At 41.0% G+C, this 25,814-nt stretch overlaps 1 protein-coding gene across 1 annotated transcript; it reads right to left on the reverse strand.

Annotated features, from left to right (window-relative positions):
- Positions 1 to 16,802: 16,802 nt before the first annotated feature.
- Positions 16,803 to 25,624, reverse strand: prdx6 (peroxiredoxin 6). Its single transcript, XM_020631865.3, has 5 exons — positions 25,411 to 25,624; positions 21,934 to 22,090; positions 20,211 to 20,354; positions 19,038 to 19,184; positions 16,803 to 17,129 (listed from the first exon to the last, which is right to left on the reverse strand). Exons 1-5 carry the CDS (start codon positions 25,500 to 25,502, stop codon positions 17,004 to 17,006), a joined length of 666 nt encoding a protein of 221 aa, XP_020487521.1. The 5' UTR covers positions 25,503 to 25,624; the 3' UTR covers positions 16,803 to 17,003.
- Positions 25,625 to 25,814: the final 190 nt, after the last annotated feature.

Genomic DNA, 25,814 nt, shown 5'->3' on the forward strand with positions numbered 1-25,814 from the left:
CTCGCCAATCCTCTGCAATAACAATTTATTTTTCAAAACCCAGCAGCAACCCTCCGGTGTTGAAAAATGAAAAGAATGGCTAAGTGCAAAAAAGTCACATACACACACTATTAAAAAATTCCCATTTTTACAGCAGAAACTGACATGTTTACAGCCTGGTACAAAAACGATATTGGTCTGATTAGTTATTGTCCTCATGGGCACTCACTGTATGGGGTTTGCATTTTTTTATAGCCCATCTGTTTTGATTTTATAAACGATACAAGTTATGCATAGTTAGGCACAACCTGATTGACAGGCAGGCACAGTGTAGTGGTGTGTCAGGAAGCTTAAAACCCACCACATCTCCAGCTCTTAGCCTGTAGTCAGTTTGTATGAAAGTTAGATTGATACAGGGGTTCCAGGATGACCACCGCCATTGACTCCAAAGACCCCTGCAGTAACAGATAGTGAAGTCACTCACATTTAGGCATCGTCCAATAATAATAACAGTCTATGCCTAAAACGCAGTTTGCATGAGCATGAAAGGCCAAAATGTACAAAAATACACGTGGACTAGGCCTTAGTTTCTGATTTTGTTGACCCTGGATATGAAACGTTTTTCTGTTTTGCATTGGTTTTTGGCTTTGGTTGTTTTGTTGAATATTCCCATTTGTTAGTTGCCTTCTTTTTTTACAAGCTTTAAATTGCTGAGTAAAGTATTTACTGATTCATTTTTTTGCCTAATACCTAAATGTTAAAATCTCATTCGTGAACACCACTTCCTATTTCAGACATTAAAACAAAATCCCATTTAAAAAACAAACATTAAACTCTGCCTCCCTGTCCCCGGGGCCTCTTTTCTTTTCAGGTGAGCCACCCTGTTATTAACTGAGCTTTAATTAACTGACACACCTGTCACCACCCTGTACTCACAGTCAGCAGGTCACACACAGGTCACCTGATCAAACTGAACATCTGGGCTGCATCCGAATTGCCAAGTGCCTACTCTGTCAGTATAGACAGTAGACAGAAGACAGTACGTACTATCCATGCTGTATACTGTTTAGTACCTACTATTCAGTATGCACACACAGTAGGCAGATATTTGTTCCTACTTCGTCTGATTCATTCAGTATGGAAGTGGCGTCATTTACGTTTCCCGAACCGCCTGCATTCACCCGTTTTTTTGTTTTTGTTTTTCTTTATTCAAGAAGAATAATGCGCATATACAGTCAGGTAAACAAAAAACAATATCACAAGTAAAAGACAGATTAAATAACTAAATATCATACAGTACATAAAGGAAAGTACAAATGAAAGACAGTAATATACAGAATATAAAATAAACCAATAAAGACGCATTTAAATAGTGAAATCATTATTTAAATAGAGGGGGAAAGGTTTTAGAATAATGTATACATTTGTTAAATGTTTTGTTGTTAACTAAAAGTAGTAATTTCAGTCGGGACTTTAAACTAAGATTAAATTAATCAATGCTCCTTTGTTATGATTTGGAGGCGCACGTGAAGTTTAATTTCGCACAGCATTGTGGGTGGTAAAATACAATTCATTTCCTGAAAGGATGCATCCGATCCATACTGCATAAAACCCGGAAGTTAGTATCCATGCTGAAATGTTCAGTATACTGAGGTGGACCCACAAAATGCTTACTGAATGACCACGAAAGTTCAGTATACTGAAACTCCATACTGAAAAGTACGTACTGCCTACTGAACTGTGACAATTCTGAAAGGTCCCGGATCACAGAGGATCTGCTGTTTACCTGCAGAGAGAGCTGAGGAAAGGAGCCTTTTTAGAGATATTTTGTGTAGCCTAAATATCAGACAAATATTTTTTTATTAACAGACCGTCATTCTAGTGTAACGGCGCTTCTTGGGTGATGTTGATTATCCTCCGGTTGTCTTACAGTTAACTATAACACTAAACATACTTAATTAAAGATATATATTCGGGTGTGGGTAAGTAAAAGCACGGGAACAACTTCTGCTGTGCGTCTCATACTTTTAATGTCCGTCCGTAACAAAGCATGACATATCCAGACTGAACAACCACAACAGCGACACCTTACTTGTCGTAAAGCAATATCACTCCTCCAACCGTAACCATGGGTAACCTTAAAGGCAAAGTGCATCATATCAAACAGATACTCTTGTAAATCTTGTAGATCAGGAAAACAATTCCACTTCAGATGGTCTAGAGCTGGTACCATGATAACGATGTGACTGTTGTGTTTTTCTTTGAGTTGTCCTTTCTTGCTCCATTCAGGGAGGGAGCTTTGTTTTTTTTGTAAAATTCATATCACATTTTTAGAATCTGGTCTCACAATAAAGTCTAAAAAGTTTCCCCAACCCTCCGAGCTTATCATCTTTATGTGGACAGAACTGAGCTCTGTCAGTGAGAGTGCAGCTCCAAGTAGAGTAAAGGTGCAGATAGCTTCTCTGCCGCATTCAGACGCTAAACGAGTAGACTGCGACGAGCATGAGCACTTTTTGTGTTTGTGTCTGAATATCATAAGAGCTATATGCTCTGTTAACGAGACCTTCAGACGGAGCAGATAGATGGAGAAAATGATCAACAATTTTTTATGCTATTAGCAACCGCAATCCAATATTACTGAATCAGATACAGAGTGTTTGCTAACCACTCTCACCGGTGACGGTGAAAATGTTGAACTAGAGGCTTTAAAAAGACAATAGACAAACTAAATGTATTATTTATTATTAATACAGCCTTGGGGGAGGGGGGGGGGGGCAGCAGGTTTGAACATCGCTTTACTAACAGGCAGAGATAAAAGCTCAGTGAAGCCCTGTTAGAGACTAATGGAGGCTGAGACAGCTGAGACCCCCCCCCCCCCCACACACACACACACACACACACACACACACACACACACACACACACACACACACACACACACACACACACACACACACACACACACACACACACACACACACACACACACACAGAGTTAAAATCCACCAAACCTAACAGCAGCAGAGTGCCTCCCCCCTGAGCTTGGCCGCCTGTCTCACCCTCCTCCCCTGTCCTCTCCCTGTCCTCTCCCTGTAGTTAAAGATCTTTATGGGTGGGAGTGGCATGGGTGGAGGCAGGGGGATGGGGGGCTCGTGCTATCAGCCCTCTGTGGAGGTAACACAGGGTCAAGGACTCTCATTTTTCATCTCAGCCAATTACCCTCCATCCAAACATCCCACCCTACTCCACTCTGTCTCTGCAGCACACACAACACACTAACACATGCACACAGTGTCCCCATCCTTCACATGTAGAGGAACATAGACTGCGACTGTTGTTGACAATTAAGAATAAATGTGTCGTCCTGCAGAGATTGTCCCTCTGGCATCCTGCCTGTTGGACTCTCACACGATTCTGGCATTATTGAGACTGTACTCTGTGTGTGTTTGTGTGTGACCTGGGGGTACAGTCCACATCGAGGCTCGGGCACGGCCTGACCTTCTTCATCTTCTTCTTCTGTGGTATTCTGAGTATGCAGCAGGAAACAAGCTGAGCGTCTGTGTGGACATAAAAGGAGGAAGTGTTAGCCTGCAGGCAGAGAGACAGAGCTGTCCCTGTGTGTGTGTGTGTGTGTGTGTGTGTGTGTGTGTCTGTGTGATGTTGGCGATTACTTCTAAGAGAGACGACCATTAACCCTCAGTTTGTCTGTGACCCTCTCATTCACATACTTAACCCCCCTCAGAGGTCAAACAGGCTCTAAGTGGCCTGTGGGGCGATCGAGAGTGTGAGATGAGCGAGAGGAGATACAGAGTAGAACACACATCTCAGCATCACACTGTTTGTTAACGTGATGTTAAAAAGCTGATTTTTTTGTGTCAGTGCAACTAATCTGGACTTTTTAAATCCATCTAAACATGTTAGATCAGGGGTGGGCAACTGGCGGCCCGGTGGCCAGATGCGGCCCCCATCAACCCTCAATGTGGCCCTCGGGTCAATTTTTACGTATCAATTAATTGGAAACATGAAAAACATGACAAAATCTGTCATGAATTCATGAAAACCAGAAATATGTCCATAATAATATTTGATCACTGGCATATGTTGAGTTAAATTTGAGACATTATTGACTGTAATTGTTTTTGTATCCTACAATTTGGCCCCCTGGCAGTGAGAATTAAATGAATGTGGTCCTTGCTGTGACCAAAGTTGCCCATCCCTGTGTTAGATGGTTAACATGTTAATCTAACTGAAAAATGTAATTTCTCAAAGTTGGACTAACACAACTATAATGTAGTTTGGGGTCAATTTATTCTCAAATGTATTCACCTCAATCAGACCCAAATTGGACTAGACGTTATGATGCATGCATGCTCCATAGTCCCTGCTCTGGGCTTTGACCCAGAAGTGAAGCATCATAAATGTGTAGAAGAAAACAAGACGAAGGGATGAACATGGAGAGAGTCAAAAAGAGAACCAGAAGAGGAGAGCTGTAAGGTCTGTAATGATTTCACTGTCCCCTCCCTGTCCTCTCATTCAAACAATTTGCTGCTTTCTTACTTGTTTGTCCCTTGGTGCTTATATACAATGGAATGGCCTTATTGAGTTATAACTGTAGCTTCACTTAACTGTGAAAATGGAAACAGACTGTTAGCATTCAGTGTTTAGGAGATTATTATTTTTTTATCTACTATTAGAGCTGCAGAAATACTTAGGAAGTACATTTTCTACATTTTTTGATAATTGATTAGTCCTTTTATTGATTGAAATTTTTTTTGGCTGGTTGGTTCCAGTTTCTGAAATGTAACGATTTTCTTGTGCATGCACACAACTTCTTCAAATTTCTTGAGCTGCATTTGTGAACTCAAAAAGATGAAAAGCGAACGAAATGCTCATGATGTTTGTATTACGTCTGACCTCCATGCACATAATGAAGCTGCTTTACTAGTCCTGTTTAGACTGCTCCTTCAAAGTGTGATATGTACATCTACCTCTGAGGTTGTCTGAGGTGATTTTATTTTATAGTCACATGTCAAAGGCTCAGCGAGCACACAGGCTGATAGTGACTCAAACACTGAGGAGATAAACCTCCTCCTCTTCTTCCTCCTCTTCTCAACAATAACTTTCCTAAAACACTGGCCCATCAGACAGGATCACAGTTTTATTGTGACTCATAAACTCAGTTTATGACAACACGTGACCCCCCCCCCCCTCCTCCTCCTCCTCCTCCTCCTCTGTGTGATTTCAGGGTAATGACTTTACAGTACCTGTGCCCCCAGCATGGACTCACTGTTCGGGTATGCCCTCCATGGAGACCCCCCTACTCTGATGGCAGACTTGTGGAGCCAGGATGGCTGATTCGACTCCCAGAGGACGAAGGAGGAGCATGAGGAGGAGTAGAGTTCATGGAGTGTTGGGGGGATTATTTCTTCTGTAGATCAGTGCTGGCTAACAGCAGGTTGATTCATTAAAGGGAACATCTGAACAAAACATTCAGTTTAGTCACTCACACATGATGCACCCAGTTTGAATGAGAGCAGAGGATGCTGTGTTTAGTATTTCTGATGTGTTCAGTCTCATGTGTTGTCTGTTAACAAAGATTGTGAGGATGTGTTTGACAGACTCTGTCTTCACTCATACTGAATTGAAAGAGACAGAACAGAGTTAAAACAACAAAAACACAGCTGTGACTGTGAGACGAGAGGAGGACGTCTCATGTTTGAGTTGTGAAAACTTCCTCAGTCTACTTGAAATCTACCCCTTCTGCCATGCAAGTGTGACTTGGCTACAGTCAGACATCTCTTCATAGAATCAACAGCTGTGGCAGAAAATGTAAATGTGCCAAAAGCTGCGGCTCCATTGATGTCCACTGTAGGCTGTCTCCTTCAGTGAGTCAGTCCCCACAGAGCCCCATGTTAAAATGTGAAACTTTACAGCAGAAATAATTATGTTTACAGCCTGGCACAAATATAATTTTGGTCTCTATAACTCATGTATCTCTTCATGACAAATGTAGAGGCTGAATTTCTTTACAGCTCACCTGTTTACATTATATCTAGGCTTAAAGTGATGTAGAATTAGGGGTGTGGCCTCTGAGTGACAGGGGGAACTGCTAGCTGTCTGTTAGGAGTTGACATCTCAGCTATTTATGACACTGAACTGAGTCTTTGGGCTGTGTTTGTGCTGTTGGAGCCTTCCAGATTTGGAACATACAGACCGTCCAAAAAGTCTGAGCTCCACTTTTACAACCAGTCTAATTAGAACATTATTTTATTTACATGTTAGGGTTCGCAGAGAAATAGCCACACCTCAAATGATTCAGTTTCTTCTTTTTAATCTCTGCCTCTGTCCAGAGCAGGATCAAAATATCCCACTAAAGGAGCCTTTTCTCTTCCTCTGCCGGCTGGAACTGTTCACTCAGATCAGGTTGAGCATGTTTGGTTTCCTGGATTATTATTACACAGTTTTTGATCCTTATTGCTGCTAAAGGGTTCTGACAGAGACGAACACAGAGCTGACCATAAGGCCTAAACTCAGAGAAAAACAGCCAGGCCTCAGTTTGGGCTGATTTAACCTCACAGGTTAATACAGGGTTATAATGAGACTGATGTTAGCACAGTAATTATTTGATTAATTAAGGATATAAAAGTCTTGGAGGAGAACAGGAGTTGTGTCATGTGTCTGAACATGAGGAGGAGAAGGAGGAGGAGGTGGAGGAGGAGCAGTGTGATTACAGAGCAGAGTGGGCGCTCAGCAGGATCCTCTTCAGATTACAGTTGAATTACATGAACATAAGAACAGTGTTTATCTGCAGCTCTGTCATTAAAGCGACCTGCAGCTCTGATGGTTTGTTATTATGTTGAACACTAACACACTCTCACGTGTTCGCATATACGCACACACTGATATATCCACGTTTCAGGGATGGTCTCTAAATACAAGTAAATCTCAGCAAATTTCTTCTTCACTGGCATTATTTGTTTATCCACGATCGCTTGACATCTGAGGACCGGCTCTGTTAGAGACTCTTGGTCATCTTTTGTGGTGAACTGAAGTCCAAGATGTGGTCTAAAGGCGTTCTTCTCTGATCTGAATCATAGAACAGTTTGCTCACATTGGGACATTTACAAACGGACCAAAATGTGTGATGCATAAGAAAATGCTCCTCATGTATTGGAGTCTCTGACCGTGCTTATCAAGTCAGTTGAGCAGAAGAAGCATGTTAATCAAGCGTGTAGATTTGGATGTTCTTGCATGTTGTCGAAAGTTGGGAGCTTATATAGTCATCCGACCAAATCTCTATGAGCAACTACTCCTCCTCAACAGTTCACCACATCAGGGTTTGATTGACAGGGCTTTCACACCAACACAAATGTGTGAAAAGGCTCTGAAATTCATTTTTACTTTCAATCATATATTTTTTTTTAAGTCAGATGACTGATAAAGTACTTTCTTACAATGTGTGATATTGGTCTATTAATTAAACTGATGTCCTCATCTCAATAGACTGAGAACCAGCTAGCATAAACACTCTCCACTTTTGTTGGTCAATATGTGACTTTCACATCTTCTTTGAATACCTCTCTCTGTCGTTCCATCTCTGTCTCTCTCTGAGCTCAGCTCTTGTTTCACGTCTTTAACGAGGGAGGTGTGTGTGTGTGTGTGTGTGTGTGTGTGTGTGTGTGGAGGTGCTGCTCTGCCATGTTTTCTTTAGATAGGTCTCGGTGTTCTAGGAAGGAAGCCTAGAGAAGAGGATTAACTCTAACCCAGAGGAAGGAAGAATCAGATACACTGGACACACACACACACACACACACACACACACACACACACACACACACACACACACACACACACACACACACACACACACACACACACACACACACACACACACACACACACACACACACACACACACACACACACACACACACACACACACACACAATCTGAAAATCTAAAACACATTTTCACCCTGACGTCTCCACATGTGGATCCTGAACTGGACTGTTTTCTTTTCATCTGACTGTGGGGTTTCCACAGTAACCCCCCACTCCCCAGGAGGACTGTGCTGACCTGATTATCAGTCAGGACCCCCCTTAGTGAGAACAAAATCTATTTCACAGCTTCATGCTAACGCATCTCTCTACGTGGTCCTGTGCTTGTTCAAGTTCAGCATGAACAGTGAAATCAGGTGTTAATATCAAATAAAAGGTTCAGGAGGGGAGACACCAAGAGGTCTTATGTTGTTTTATTTTGTTTTAAAGTATGGTCTTTATATTTAAGGAGATGATTTATGGATTTAATGTTTTGATTTCAAGCTTCTAATAGGGTTGTAAAATGTTCAATACTTGGATACTTTTTAACACCAAGTAGACACAGCGCTGTCTAAATTGCACAAATACATCTGCAAGTTTTTTGTTTAAAGTGTGCCGTCTGTAATTTCTGGTAATTAAAAACAAGAAATGACCGAGCACTTCTACTTTTGTTACCCTAGCTTCCTTCTTATTGAATGCTATTTCCCCTGTCTCAATGTGTTCTCTGGTCTTTTGCTATTGGTGCTTAAACTAAACATTATTTCAAAGCTGAAATACAACAAGTTATCAGCTGTATTTTTGTAAACGAAGCAGCAAAACTTAACTATCAATGGCTCACTAGCACCTGGCTTAACCAGCCAAATGTTGGATTAAGGGATGGTTATGAACTGGCGCTATACAACTATCCTTCACAGCAAAGCACGCTTTTGTTTCTTAAATGCAATTACATGTGTACGTGTCATTGTATTCGCATTGTCTAACAATTTGGAGAAGGGATTGATGCAATTTGTTGATTTCATTCTGCAACTTTAGAAAGAACACCTTTCACACTGTTTGAGGTATCTACGACACACATTATAAGAACGAATAACATTCAGAGGAACACTTTTCATAACTATATATTATCAAAAATAATAACAAAAATTTCAGACAATACAAACATCAAGAATTCGTTTGATTGGCATGAAGCACCAAATCAAACTACAGAGAAGAAATAGTTAATCTCAACAGAGCCTGACAAGAACTTCATGTTGAGAGATGTGGAACAGTTTCAGTCCTTGACAAAGAGGAAGTGTGGGTGTTTAGAAGACCACCAGCCTCCAACCTGCTGCAGAAAGCTGAGAGCATGAAACCTCAACTCTCACACACACACACACACACACACACACACACACACACACACACACACACACACACACACACACACACACACACACACACACACACACACACACACACACACACACACACACACACACACACACACACACACACACACAGTTTAATGAGGGCTTTCCTTTCCCCCTGCAGTTTCAGAATCTCCCCCAAAACACTCGCTATGAAGACAGTGAACAACGACAGGTTGCCTACGCTCTGCGTGGGGTCTATGATAGCGTTTGTTAGTGCCTCATAATCACATTTAAATGTAACCTGTGGTGATAATGAAATATGCACTTCTGCATCTGCTTAATTTTTCAACAGGTTGCTGTTTGGTATTATATGATTCTTTCTTGCCAAACATCTACAGCTTACAAAAAAATTAAAAAATTAATCAAATAATTACCAAATACTCACCTCAACCTGTCTAATCTACACAAAAATTACATTTCCCACTGAATTTAACCTGCAAACAGTCACTGGGGTTATGGTCATTTAGCTAAGCTGTTGGTTAGACAGTCTATGACTACATATGTTCCTGCTCTTTAAAGCTGAAGCTCTGTGACTAGTCCACAGGTGTAACACATACTTTAATGAAAAATATGTTGTTATAACTTTTTATTCATATTTTAAATTATTATTCACTGCTCTGCTTTCTGTTCATTTATTAACCAGCTCGTCACTACATTAAGACTCTCAATCTCAGACTTTGTGTTAAAAGTCAGTAAACAAACTGAGTTCTCACTTGGTGAAGTTTCATTTCTTCATAAATCAGAAACACAACAGTGTGTCTGTTAGTGTTTCTCTGCATGGGTGAGTGTGTGTGCGGTTACTACGTAGACACCTAGGGGGTCTCAGCATTCAGGATTCTCATCACGGAGACCGTAAAGATCAGCTCACCACAGCTTGTCTCCACGATAATACCTCACTGAGTCATGAGCAGAGATGGGACAAACCTCCGTGTGGGAGGAGGAACCACATGGGGGGCTGACGGCATGCGGAGGAGGGTGCTAACCGTGAAGACGCTGGGAATCCCTCTCAGCCTGATCAGAAGAGGTGCGTAGAGTCACACATGAATGCTCGAGCTGATATTGCAGCTGCTGCAGAGGAAGACAGAAAGTAAAAACCCAAAGGTCAAAGGTTTGTGAACATGTTTACACGCCATCAACAGAAAACTACAGAAAAACTCCAGAGACACAGAGAGGGAAAGAGAGAAAGAGGAGGGAAGTTTAAAAAGATTCATGTCAGGTAAAGTGATTCCTGTAACTTCAGGTTAACCAGAAACTGTGGCCACAACGAGTAGGTTTCATGAAAAACAAAGTTTGATGCATCGCTAATATTTAAAGCTGGGAAATTATCTGAGCAACTGAATTTAAACAAATTTACAGATTATCAATCTCACATTACTGTAAACACAGTTTAGGTTGGCTGGAGTGTGAAATGTCTTTCTGAGAACATACATTCGCAGATTTGCTTCTGCTCAAAATCATCTCAGCTAACAAGCTCTGCTGCTGCTGGGAGGGAGATTCACGTTATATGCTGAGAAGATTTGGAAATTAGACGTTGCTGCGATTGTGGAAACTCTAAACCGAAACATGAAAATCCCAGAAAACTTTATACGGAAGCTGCATGAAAAAATGTATGATATATTTCAGAGTGTGTGTGCGCCCTGCAGAGCTGGAGGTTTTCATGTCTGCAGTGGGTTGACACTCAGATTGTTGGTGATGTGTGTCTGTGTTATGGCTTTGTGTTGACCTCTGACCCTCTGAAATGAGGTGAAGGTCTCTGGAGAAGCAGAGAGTGAGAGTGTTAATATGTGCGAGGAGAAGATAGATATCTGAAACCTGCGCTCTGAAAACATACAGACTGTTTAAATGACAGACTCACAGCCACCCTGATGTCTCCTGCTGGTTTGGGGACTCCCTCTGTGATGCATCAAGTTTTCTGGACTTACATTTGGGAGAAAGGGGAGAGATAGAGATGAGCAAAGGGTTAGTAAAGGTTATGATATCAAAGCTAAACAGTACAGGTGTTTAAAGTTAAATAATTGTCATGAGTTCAGAATTAGCTGAGGTGACACCTAGCAGACAGCTAGCAGGTACTACCTGTCACTCAAAGTGGCCAAGCACAGTGGCCTATTCAGCCCTTACAGCTGAATGATAAATGTGCTATAGAGACCCAAACTGTTGTTGTAAAAGGGTCTAGGGTCTGATGTAACCCGTTTTAAGAGCCGCGAACCGAACGTCCACTTCCTTCCAGTTCGTTGTTGATAGCGTCCATAGCAACCACCATAGCAACAGTAGAAAACGTAACAGTCCAACGTTTCTCTATCGAGACCTGAAAGAATCTTCGTAGAAACGAACAAACTCAAGATCATAAATATAAACCGAACGAAGATTATGAAGATGTAATGTACATTTGTCGGCAGAAAGGTTATCAAAACGACACTTAAGCCTCAAACTATCTTAAAATATTGTATTTTCCGCCGAAAATAGAAGGGATGTCTGCCATGTTTTTTTTTTCGCCAAGGGAAAACTGGGCAGTCACGTGACCTGAGGTATGCCTATACAAAAGAATAGACAAAAGGAAACGTAGACATGTCACAATTTTAGAGCCCTTATTGTGAAACGACTACGTTTTGCGCTGTGGACCAACGTAGGTATTACACATTTTGACATGAGACTGGGTTGGCTGTAAAGTTGGACATTTTAACGCAGGGCTCTATGGGGACTGACTCGCTGCAAAAGACAGCCTCTAGTGGACACTAGAGGAACGGCATGTTTTGCACTGAGCTCCTTGGAGTTTGCCACTTTGTGAAAACTTGCAGCTTCAGTTAAGACACATGAACACCGAGAATTACCGTGAGTCAAACAGGCTGTTCAATTTTCCAGAGAGGACAGAGGTACACACCCCCTCAGTCAGTCTTTTTGTGTGCTGTTAGTCTGTGGAGAAAACTTCTTCTCGTTGAAGCTTGTCCAGACGTCTGGTTTCTGATGGAAAATCCTGAAACTTGTCCTGAACCACAGAGACGCTCTTTCTTCAGGGCTGAGCTCCACCTGACGAGTCCTCAGAGCTCAAACGGACCCGACAGGAGCTAGACTGCAGCACAAACACAGGAGGGAGGCTGACAGGTGTACAGAGAGACAGACCTGAAAGAGGAAAGAGAGCGGGAGGGGTGAGACAGGTAGAGAAAGAGAGAGAGAGAGAGAGAGAGAGAGAGAGAGAGAGAGAGAGAGAGAGAGAGAGAGAGAGAGAGATGTTTTCTGTTGTGGGAAAAAGAGCGAGGGAAACCCAGACACAAATATAAACACTGGCTCTGACTTCAATAACTCCCCTCTCTGCCCCCTCTCCCCTTCCCTCTCCAAACATAAATAAATAAAACATCTCACAGAAGTCTGAAGAGAGTGAGGAAAGGGAAAATCTTTACTGAGAGTTTTTCCGATGTGATGCAAGAGAGCACAAGCATTCAGGTAATTGCTTATTTCATTATTTTTAAAGTGAGCTACAACATTTAACTGTTATCGATTAATATTCTGTTTGATTTCTTCAGACAATTTGACCCACTTGGTGTTTTTAGCTTCTTAAATGTGATGATTTTTCAAGAATTTCACTGAATTTGAAGTCAGGCATTGTTTTGTCTCAGGTGTTGGATGTTCAGAGGTTGAGTTCTCGTTGCAACAGCTTTAGGGTTGAATCCATGGCCGGCATCCCCCTCTCTCTTATCCCAACATTTCCTGTTTTTTTGTCAGCTGAAAACTTGGCGATGATAGTTATGTTTGATTGAAATCTGCCTCCGATGACAGGAAGAAGCAGTCAAAGATACTGACGTCATTTTCCGTCTAACTTTGAGACAACAGTGTGAACAGTGGACTAAATGTGCAGTGAGAGAATGATCTGAACTGAGATGCAGAAAGACAATCACACACAGACTCTAAACTCTGAGGGTTATCTTCTGATGTCTGCAGTAGGAGGAGTGTGACTGATGGACACCAGGCGAAGGTCTGTATAACACACACACACACTTAACTGCAGTTCTCTGGTCTGGATGGTGCTGACATCACTCCTGGGTCTTTTGCCAAAGCTACTTGCCACTGGCTCACATCCAGACCTACATCTGCAGTGACCCCCCCCCCCCCCACACACACACACACGTGCACACAAAAAGTCTACCATGTAAACACGCAGACAGGCCCGCTCTCTCTCTGTGAAAAGTAAGAGCAGAACGTTCCAGTCACAGAAAACAATCTACTGCTCACTCTTGTTGACACATTGACACACAAAATCAAAGATAAAGCATCCCCCAGCATAGCGTCCAATTTATTCTCTGTCTGGTTTTTTTATGTTCACCTTTTGTCTTATGTTACATGTTCGGAATAAACAAATCAAAATCCTTTAACCCCTTTTTATTTAAACATCTGGAAGTGGGTTGATTATAAATAAGAGGAATAAACACTGATGTTCCCGAGGTCAAACTCCGGCAAGATATGAAGGAAAAAATCTGATTGATTTTAGTTTTATTTGTTTACACCTACAAGAAGACATGTTGCAGGTGTGTGCATAACACTGGAGTCAGCCTGTCAGCTGCTCAGAGCTGATGGAGTGAGACTACACACATGCTGAAATGTGACCTTATCAGAGAGGACGAAGGGTGGGTGGGGGTGGGGGTGGGGGGTATATTGGGTCGGTCTGGATTACTTTTACATTCTGCTCTGTAACAAGAAGTACTGGCACACTCTCCTCACACTCCTCTGACTGTAACAAACTGTTTCTGTGAACTACAGCATGTGTAGAATGAGGTCAGAGGTCAAGTAGTGTCAGGTTGGAAAAAAAAAAACAATAATTCTGCAAACGCTGACTTTTGTTTGGTTTCTAATAAATATGCAAACAAGTAACTCTAAGAATCTTAACCGTTTTTTATGTTTTTTATTTTCCACAAAATGACGTGAAGGGTCGAGGGCAAGACTCAAATTAATGACAGGAAGAACAATAATGTGAACTACAATTATTCAAATGTGCAAAAATTGCTCCTCCTTTTTTGGAGGTGGTGAAGAAATCAACAAATACAATAGGCCTACATGCTGGCTTCGCAAAAGCCGATCAGTGTTTTGATTTCCCTGACTTTGTAGGCTGAATCAGAAATGTTCTGAAGACAGAACAAAGCTGAAGAAAAGAGCTTGAATTTTTCAACTTTTGACAAATCATCATGTTGTTATTTCAGCAAACTTAATATATATTAATATGAGGAACTAACAAGAAAGGCTGTTTCTTTTTCAGGTTTATACCGCTGAAGTAATCCAGAGATATGTCTCTGTGTGACTTAATATTTACAGTTAAAGAACGGCGCTCCGTCAGAGGATGTCATCAAACCTTTTGGCTCTTTTTGCTGCACTTCAGATCTGAAAACACCTTCATGACCTGACAACTGCTCATGTGAGGTTGATTTGTAAACCTGGAGCAGAGCAGAGTGACATCACAACAGCATCCGAGTTCACCACCGAGCGTTGCATCAGAGGAAAAGGGCCGCTGTATGAACACAGTGAAGGCGAAATTTCTTCTTTAATGAGATGAATGATAATGTTGAAGCTAACAGGGTTCAGTCAGATCAGTGTGTGTGTTTTGTCCTGGTGTTGTGTTTCAGGTTCTGGTATTACTGAGGTAAGGAAAGGAGGGGTGAGTCGGCTCTATGTACAAGAAGAGAGGGGTGACAGATGAACAGAAGGGGGAGGATGAGCGGGAGGGTGGTGGGGGGGGATTAAGCCAGCGTCTGACACCGAAAGATCGTCTTGTACTCTCTGGCAGCGACCAATCTGAGAAATGCTTCTTATGGAATAGAGTCTAAGAGGAAATATTCTGAACCTCTGTGGACTAAACAGAGTGTGTGTGTGTGTGTGTGTGTGTGAGGGGCAGGGCACAAAGAGAGCAACAAGAGGAGGAAGAGAAGGAGGGAGAGGGGAGAGAGAAAGCAAAAAGGGGAGGAGGAAGAGGAGAGAGAAAGCAAAAAGGGGAGGAGGGAGAGAGAACAGAGAGCAAAAAGATGAGGAGAAATATAAGGAGAAATTTGATCCGGAGGGATGGAGGTTCTGCAGCGAGTGAATTCTCCTGATTATTTCCTGCTGCTTTCTCACATCAGCCTGATTTCACGTGGACATTTTACTCAGGTCTGGCAGGAACAAGTCCAAGTAACACATCCAAAGGAGTCCTGAAAATGTCAAGAAAACTTTAGTGCACGAGAGAAATCGAAGAGCCTAAAATCAAGTCTCAGAGCAACAAGCCCAGACTAGATTCACTCCTTCATCAGGGAACTAAAGTTTTATTGTCATACATGATCCCGTGTTTTCTGTTTTTACTACCAACTAATACTGTTATTTTAGTTTAATGCTCTTTGTTGTGAACTACCAAGTTGCCAAAGTGCTCATTCTGTAGTAAATGAGTCCTGTGGGTGATTTATTATATTATCAAAGCCTCTGTACATCCACACTGGTGTGTTTAATTGTTCTTGCTGATTAGGCCAGAGAGGATTGTAAACAGGTGCAGCTATGGTGAAATAAGTTCTAAGCCCACATATTCCAGAGGTCTAATCATGGTCTTAATCAGTAACACCTGTGTGGGTGTACGGAGGCTTTAGGACTGAGGCATTCATTTGTTATTATCACCTCATCCAGACTCAGTCACTTAAAGTTACATTGATGTAGAAGTTCTGAAATTTGTATCTTCGTTTTTGATTCTAACTTTGTACGCTGTAGGGGCGCCAGTGGCCTAGTGCTTAGTTTGCACGCCTCATGCACAGAGGCTACAGTGCCCAAAGAAGGCACAGCCCGGGTTCGATTAAGACTTGTGGCTCATTCCTGCATGTCATCCCCCACGGTCCTCTCTCTCTCTAATAAAGGCGTTAGAAGCCTAAAACATAAATCTAAATACACAAAAAAAAGAAAAAAAAGAAAATGGCATGCTACTCAATTATCTGACCACTCCTGCACAAACTGAACAGCGGTTTCATTACAAGTTGACTTAGTTCTATTAAACATGTTCAGACATAGTATGCTATCATATATACCACATACAGTCAGTCATAAGTCTGATGGTTCCAAAAGTAATCATGTGCCCCTTCCAATGATATGACATAAATCTGAGCAGTCCTCAGAAATGAACGCAAGAGAAAATAAATCTAATTCTGTTTGTATGTCTTTTGATGTTCCTCTTTACCTTCTTAAAGTAACAGATTATTGTATCTCTTTGTGTCTGATTTAAAAGCCTAAACATGACAGAGAACAGAGTGCATAGCAACAGAAGATGATCTGTGGAAAGTTCCACCCATGAGAAAGTTTTGTTTTTTGTGAATTTGAAACAGAAACAGATAGAAAGTGACGTGTTTTCAATGAAAAGAAATGTGTATATGGTTTTGTTCAGTGGCTGTGGAGCCACTCCCTCTCTACAACAGAGAACACTTTGGGTCAATCACTAAGCACACACTGCCACCTATTGACAAAATACTAAACTGCAGGTAAAACAGCATGCTGACATTTTCATGTTAGGTTTTAAGGGGACATCTGGTGGTGGAGTTTGTCACTGCTTTAAACTTCCTCTGTTAAGGTGATTCAAACAGTGATAAAAAGAGTCAGAAAACTAAAATATGTGTAAAGGGATTTTATTAGTAGTGAAAGAAGGCACTGTGCATGTCGACTCAGACTGTGGTCAGCTAACAGATAAGTGCTTTAGGTCAGTTCTGTGATCGTAAGCTTTAAATGGTTTACAGGTCAGTTTTAAACTAGAACAGGATCTAGTCTTAATGTCGGGCTCAGGGTCTGATCAGGGCTGGGTCTACTTCCTAGTTCAGGGTTGGGTGTAGCGCAGATATTTTTTCCCAGAAGGCAGCTCTTTGGTGGTCACTCCGTTAGGGAAGAGAGCGGCAGCCTCAGCGTCAGAGAGAGAGGGAATTACCATCACTTTTTCACCAGCCTGAAGCACACGAGAAACAGAGAGGGAGAGAGAGTTACTTTTGGTTTCACAGCAGAAGCACTGCCGAGTCTGAACACAAAAAGATGTCCAGTGAATGTTTTACAAGTTTTTATTGTATAATAGTGACACAACAGCATACCACACACTAACAGATGCATTCTCCAAAATCCAGAGTCCTGACTCTAAATACTGGAAATCCAACTAAGTCTCTCACTGTCAAACAAGACTTTAGAGGAAATGAACAGGGAGGACGAAGGGCAGGAGGACTTGGTGATAGTTTTTAACTAAACATTCAGGAAGAAAAAATTAAAAACTCTGAATAAAGACGTGTGAACATGGGCAGTTCATGTTAATACACGAGCGGGAGGTGAGTAAAAACTGATTTACTTCTTTCTTCAGCCAGCTAGCTTATCAATCGGCTATCATTTAGTTCATGTGACAATGCAGAGAGAGTGTGCTCGGCTGTCCTCATGGTTCCCCCAAACAACAGGATATCTGATCGTAAATACAAAACAAAATTATGATTTCATCCCCGATGTCCTCCAGAGCCGAACAGATCACTCAACACTTATGTTTGCCTAGTGCATGTATGGGTACCTCACCTTCCTCCAACAGCTTAATAGGTGATTCTTAAATTCATGTGTTAAATTCAGTATGACTGCTTGTCTTGTTTGTGTCTCAATTTGGAGGTAGCACCCCTTGAAGGACGCTGCCTATGAAGGACCAATTCTTCAAAATCTGCGTATACACTCAGGACAAACTGAAAGAGACTGTCTGGTGTACGGAGGATTCCTCGTTTGTGTCACTAGCTGTCCAAACCCTCACCCTGTTGATTTTAAGCGCTAACCCTGTCACCTAGCAAATTAAACCACCACACCTAAACTAAGTGATGTAAAACACCTATTATTGTCACCAAACACTTCATTGATGAATTATAAAGATCAGACCACTGTTCCTTATCTTCAAGTAAGAGTCAACAAAGTTCAAGAAAGCACAAAGATATTCATGTCATGATTCCTGATAAGACTTCTCACTCTTTTTTCTGATTTTTATTTTTATGTTTCCACTAGATGAGTTTTGTTTCTTGTTTAATCACGCTCAGTCTGTAATTGTGTGCTGTATGCCAATTGCTAATTTTTATGTCAGACTTAAATAAAAGGTTCACAGAAAACGTTTAAAAAAAATGGCACACAAAGAATCTTGAGAAATGTAAGACACACTAGATGGATCCTGTGTTGACTGGGGGAAGAAGGACGCATTTGTCAGCCTTCCTCTGCCGCTCCACTGTGACCAAGTCCTGGAAGCATTTGAAGGATTTGGTCACAGTGGAGCGGCAGAGGAAGGCTGACAAATGCGTTCATACATCCTTCCCCCGGTCAAGTCAACGAATGTCAACTCTGTGATTGACTGGTGACCTGTCCAGGTTTAAGTTTGCCTCTAACCCAATGACAGCTGGGATTGGCTCCAGCCCCACACAACCCCTAACAGTACAGTGAAACCGATCATACATGGAATCACACTTCAGCTCTCTGACCACTGACAAAAGGTTTTCCTTCAGCTTGCAATAAATCAGGAATTTGTTGAGTCATTTATGAAGTCAAAACAATAAAGCTCAGCTAAAGCCCCTCAAATCTGTAGATGTTAGTTTAATGTTTTGGATAAATCAGTCAATGTGTCAAAATAGAAAATAATCCTGAACTATTAATATTGCAGTATCATGATATCTAACCTTTAATATAAAAAGATGTTTTCTTTGGACTGAAGCTGATACTGAGAACATGAATGACATTTCTTTGTATTTGCTTAAATTTAAACGTGCGTTCGTTTTCTGTGCTTGCTATGATGACAGTTGGTGCACCTGTCTGACATCACCCGTCTGTGAGATGTTTCTGCAGGTGTCAGATTTACCTTCCAGTCGACAGGTGTTGCGACCTTCTTCTGGGCAGTGAGCTGCAGAGAGTCGATGACTCTGAGAATCTCATCGAAGTTCCTCCCCGTGGTGGCTGGGTAGAGGATGGACAGCTTCAGCTTCTTATCAGGACCGATCACAAACACCTGCAGGAGGTAACCAGGACAAACTCACTACAGCAATAAATATAACTGAATACTAGAATATGTTTTTTTACAGAAAGCATAGCTGGGGAGGATTTCCCCTCAAAATTAGCACAAGATCTTTGTAAGTATTAAAGTTATTCACAAAGCACCTTAGCCCTTAAGAGAGCGCCTGAGGAGAGAAACTGTTGGGAGGAGCGAGGAGGACTTAAGAGTCGGAAGAGTTTGTGAAGCTGACTAGGAAATGGAGAATGTTCTCCAAAAACTAAATAAAGAATATTATTGAGTCATAGTCGGCCCTAACAGACCAAATGTATTTATGCAAACACTTGACACCATCTTGGACTTTCTTCAGTGCAAAGATATAATGAGAGTTTCAACCAATTTTTTATATTATAACCCTCATTGCACAAACTGGACGACTCGGCCAGAGTGGGAGACCACACATCCAGCCGTCTGTAGTAACGACTTCACAGACACGAGATCTCACAGAAACTTGCGTGATCAAATATGACTTCAGAAGAAAATCAAATAAGGACAATCGACATCATCAGCTGGCTCTCTTGCTGTGTGTTTTGCAGCGAAAATACGAAAAATAGGATGAAATCATAGGATCAATCACATTAACAACCATCAGACCTCAGTTGTCATCAACATCACCATGACAGCAGAAATCACACTTTATTTAAACAGGTGTGGTTCAATGTTATCTGCACTAATAACAGGTGTGGTTCAATGTTATCTGCACTAATAACAGGTGTGGTTTAGTGTTACCCACTCTAATCTGCATTATCTGACAGTAGCGGTACAAATAGAGTTTTAATTGTTTATAAAATGATTAGTTGGAGATAAAAATAAATAAAAAAAGGTTGAAACTCTTCCAAAGGGCGCTGGACTGTTTCTCACAGTGACAGTATTGCTGGTCCTCTCAGATTTATCATGAATCATCAGATGATAATAAAGTCTGTGTGTGTGTGTGTGTGTGTGTGTGTGTGTGTGTGTGTGTGTGTTAATGTTTATGTTTCTCACACAGCGGGCGGTGAGCGGCAGGCCGTCTTTGTCCCTCTCGTCGGGGTCTAGCATACCGAGCTGGATGGACAGCTCTCTGTTGTGGTCGGCAATGATGGGGAAGGGCAGGGTGGTGTCAGCGTCGCTGTTAAACGCCATTACATCCTGCAAACACACACACGCAGAGTTAATGTTTGTGTGTTTTTACTCAGTTAATCATCTTCTGCAGCTTCACAACTCATATTTTACGAGTGATCTCAGACCTTTAATCTCACATTGTTTCATTCACAGTTATGAGTAATCATTCATCAAATTTGGAGCTGGAGCTTTTTATATTTTTGATTGATCTACAGATTATTCTTATTCTAAGAGGATGACTTCTCTTGCTGAGAAAAAAGATGAAAATTCAGGTGTGCTATTTTTGCAAAACAAAAACTTTATTGTCAAAATAGTTTACATTTAATTTCTGTCAATCAAATAATTTGTAATGTTTTATTTCTTGTAAGGGCCAGAGGAGGAAACACAGGTTTTTAAATATATACAGGTAGTCCATAATGTTTTGCAGGCAGCAGGGTTAACTGTTGAATAACAAAGCTGAACAGTATGTCTAATGACTGTTAAACAGTGATGTGTTGGACCAATCAGAGGCCGCTTTGAGGAGGTGGTGATATGATATGAAGTCAGTGAATAGCCAATCACAGTGAGGCATCTCAAGGCTAACTCTTGAATGGTTCACCCATTGGTTTAGAACAAACTCTACAGGTGCACATTTGGAGTCAGAGGACAGTTTAATTATTTTCTAAAAGTTTCATCACAAAGATTTAAGGTTAGAGGGTTAAAGTTTTTTGGACTTTAATTGCAACAAACTCATTTTTCAGTTCAACTAGAGAGTATCCATTGTATTTACATGTAAATATTTTATAAACCCAGTGATTTAAGAGAGGGCGCTATGAAGAAATGAATACACTGAAGACAAACTAAAAATGCTGCAGAAGAAGAAACAGAAAAGAACGCTTCATTTATTGAAATACTGATATATATATGCAGAGTATATCTATAATCAATTCACAGGATCTGCCTCCATCTTGTTATTGTTTTTATTTAAGTGTAAATAATAACCACTGAATTTTCTCTGATCTGTCACACAGACGACTGACCACAGCTTCTCTCATGTTTGATCATGAAAACAGACCAGAGGTTGTCCAACAGGTGACTTATGACCAATAAAAAAGCTCCAGCTCTCCAGCATTAAACTGATGCGACACATCAGATAAACACTGGAAAGTGACATTGGTGCACGTTACATTCTGTGCAGATAGCGACCGAAACTGATTATCATTTATTCTTATTATATAAGCGCTGTCGGCAGCTGTATCATTGAAATCGAGGACCATGACTATAATGCAGATTGTTTTTCAAGTGATGGATTTTGGTTTGAATTGTGTAAAGTAGTCTGCCTGTCTGACAAACTGTCCCAATAGTTTGAATAAAACTGTAGGAAAATAGAACACAGCATGAAAATAAAAATGCATAAAATAACTGTGATCACACTGACCTCTCATGACCACCTATATATGTCCTCATCATAAACACTGTAATGGTGAGCAATAATAACCTGCAGACTCCGCCCACAGTGACCTTACATACGGTACACCTCTAACACAACACAGGCAATAAATAAACACATACCTGTGTGTATCTGTGTGTGTGTGTGTGTGTGTGTGTGTGTGTGTGTGTGTGTGACCTTGCTCCAGTTGTGGTGGTCCTCCACGCTGTCGATGGATAAGGCAATCATCTTCACGCCTCGTTTCTTGAACTGGTCGCTGACTCGGGCAGCGCAGGCGAGCTCGGTGGTGCAGACAGGGGTGAAGTCCCTCGGATGGGAGAACAGGATCCCCCACCTGCAGGGGGCAACACACAGGAGGTGACGTTCATATTTCTACACTTTAAGAAAACCCTTTATGTAAAAGTCTGATGAGCTGAATGTCCCTCAGCAGGCTGCACACACTGGACACACCCGAGAGTGTTGAGGTCAAGAACACTGACTGAAGGTCATCATGCACAGAGGTCAGATCGTGTTTTCAACCACAGTTATTGAAAGGACATCACAATATGTGTGGTTTAAGATTGTCCAAATGTTTGATTCGTCAATACTTTACTATCAGATACAATCTGTAATTGTAATGATCGATATAATCAAAAGAGTACAGAGGCCATAAGAAATACATTCAACCAAGCAGCAACCTCCAGTGTTGAAAAATGAAGCCTGAAGATCACATATTATGCAAAATACACCTTACCAAGTTTTTTTTTAAACTACTATGTGTCACTGGTCTGTTTATGAAATCCACCGTCCCTCCAATTAAAGCACAAAGAGCCCCAAAAAAATATTATTAAAAAACAGTGCACATTTTAATATGGTATGTATGGGACTTACTGCAGTCAGCCTCAAGTTGCACTGTCACATTGGCTAAATTTTTCCACACCAGAGCATGCTGCTTGCTCTAATGTACGACGGAGGATTAGGGCCATGTTAAAAAAAAAAAATATTTTTTAAAATGTCCGAGATTAAAGTCGTAAATTTACGAGATTAAAGTCGTAAATTTATGAGAATAATCTTGTAAATTAATGAGTTCGAGACCAGACTGCGCAAAATGATGAAAGTAGAACTCTTAAAGTATTTTCCTCTGCAGACAACTTCCTCCTAGTCAGTGTGGTTCTTTCTTCGGAGAGGCCACAGTTTCTTGCAGTATCTTTTCAGGGTGCTGATATTTTATGACAATGTGAAGATGATGATGTGCCAAAAGCATGTGTAGTTTCATATCTGCATAAGTAAAGTCCCAACACAACTATTTGTGTCTGTTATCGGTCTGCCTTGTTAAAGTGTCTCATGTGCAGAGCCAGTTTGTGTCCTGTTCATCATTTTACAGATAAACAAGGTCTTACAAGTTGAAGTGAAAACTTCTCTTGAACTAACTGTTTTTACCGACTACACAAGGAAGCAGTCTATTTCCTGATTAGTGAAACCTTTAGGACAAAATGCTGCATGTTTGTCATTTGAGAACAGGATGCTGCTGCTCTTCTGATATAGACTAAAATAACAACTTTATTCTTTAAAGACTTTAAGAGTTCTACTTTCATCATTTACGTTGTCATTAATTTACAAGATTAAAGTCGTAAATTTACGAGATTAAATTCTTTAAATACTTTAATCTCAAAATTGTTTTTTCTTTTTTTTTTTTTTTAAACGTGGCCCTAATCCTCCATCGTACTAATGTTAGTATTAAGCTATTAAATTAATTATTGTATGATATTTGCATACCATTTTATTATTAAAAAAAACCTTAATTGGATAAAAACGTTTTTTGGGGACTGAAAGACTTTAATATAATTTCCCCAAATAGTTTGTCCTAACACAGTTCAGATTATTAGATAAGAAAATGGACTTTAAGATACAGAGTTACAAGTTTAGGAGGAGGAGAGTCTGCAGAGAGAGAGCTGAGAAACAGAAGAGAACAGAGAGAGAAAAGAACAGAAAGTCTCTGAGGAGGAAATTCCAGAGCATGAATGATCGAGAAAACAGACACTGTAGAAACACACACTGAGTATACAGACTGAAACACACATACTTAGAAGAGCTGTGTGTCTACTGGACATCACAGGACTCTTTACAATTTGTAAAATCCACATTTACTTTATCACATGATTATCCTCCTCACATGGTGTGTGTGTGTGTGTGTGTGTGTGTGTGTGTGTGTGTGTGTGTGTGTGGTAATGAGCAGTCATCACATGCAGTAGAAACTGGGACTGAACCAGTTCAATCCTGCAGGAAACACTCTGAAACTGTTACTGGGAGGAACGAGTTCAGAAGCTGGAGTAGAGTTTAAGCTAGAGAAGAAGTATAAAAAATAATAATAATAGTTTAAGTAAAACAACATAGTATCTGATAAATGAGACATTTTGCAGCCTGTGATTGTTCAGAAAGCTTTTAAAAACCTCAGTAAAGCTTCAGACCAGAACACATACACGTTCATCTGACCCCCATCACAGAAACCACCAGTCACATTAGATCAAAAACTGGTGCTTTTCTAAATATTTAGACTCATATTTTAGATAGAATAGATTTTTATAACTTAAAAATGACTACATCTGTTCGTCAAGACAGGTAAGTAGAGGGATGAGTCCAAACATGGCAAGAGAACCCCTGCACACAGACTCATCTGTACAAAAACATTTCAGTTTCCAAAGACTTAATTTAGACAGCATGGGACTTTTTGTTGGTGAGGTATCAATATCTAGTTCGACTTTTACTTTAATCAACTCTTAGTTTTAATCCTGGCAGCATTACAACCAAAGAACAACTACAAACTTTTTTTGCAACGCATCAGTTTCATGCTCTGTATAAGCTCTACCGGTTTGTAAACTTTTATAGATCCCTTCATAAAGATGTGTTTCATCAACAGGATTTACTCACATATAGGCTAAAGGTGGTTACGTCGCTTTGGATAAAAGCGTCTGCTAAGTGAATTGTAGAATTATTCTGATTTTGCGCAACAAAAAAAAAAAAAGTTTTTAAAAGTTATTTCAAAACTCTTCATGGTCTGATGAATGGGAAAAGTCTGAATGGAGGTTCTGGAGCGGAACACACTGGTGTGTGTGTGTGTGTGTGTGTGTGTGTGTGTGTGTGTGTGTGTGTGTGTGTGTGTGTGTGTGTGTGTGTGTGTGTGTGTGTGTGTGTGTGTGTGTGTGTGTGTGTGTGTGTGTGTGTGTGTGTGTGTGTGTGTGTGTGTGTCTTTTGTTTCTGCTGTTACATAAACTGCACCGATCAGGTTCACACTCACTAAACAGACAAAACAACACAAAATGCACACTGTGTGCTGCAGCTCTGTTGGCTGAACCACATTATAAAGACACCTCTCTGTATGATCTGTCTCTACATTACTTTCCAATAATAAACTTTATTTATTACGGCTCATTGTCTACCCGAGCAGAGGCACATTGTGTACCTGTGTGTGTGTGAATCAGCAGCTGCTGCATTTTTAAAACCTTTTAAACTGTTAAAAGGGCATCTTTGACTTCAGAGGTGTCTACTGAAACAGACCCCTCTCCCTGCAGCTGTCTGTGATACAAACACATCTCTAAACAAACTAACATTATGTCAGGTACACGGTGTCTGACATATTACGGGGACACGAGGGTTCTTTGGATGCTGCGCACTCACGAGCTGCCCAGGAAGTCGTGGAAGTGGATCCGGCCGATAGTGGTGTCGGCCTCGAAGTTTGGGAACTCGTCTCCAAGCAGAAGTCCCGGCATGTTGGCTCCGTGTGTCGGTCAGAAAGCAGAAGAACCACAGAGAGAATCTGCGCTGCTAATTATCTTCTTCTTCTTCTTCGTCTAGTAGTTTTCCGGCAGGCTGTACACTGTAGAGTGTAATGCTGCCCTCCACAGTCTAAGAGTATGTACTTACTTCATATCACCTGATAGAAGCCAGTGGCATGTCAACTCTACACTGGATCTATCTCAGCTGACAACGTGAACTAGGCGGGGCTTAGTGATAACGCCACATGTCATGAAGAGGCGTCAAGGTACGACTTTTATATAATGTGTTATATTGTAAAGATTATA

This window comes from Labrus bergylta, chromosome 6 (assembly GCF_963930695.1).
Source record: "Labrus bergylta chromosome 6, fLabBer1.1, whole genome shotgun sequence".
Lineage (NCBI taxonomy): Eukaryota > Metazoa > Chordata > Actinopteri > Labriformes > Labridae > Labrus > Labrus bergylta.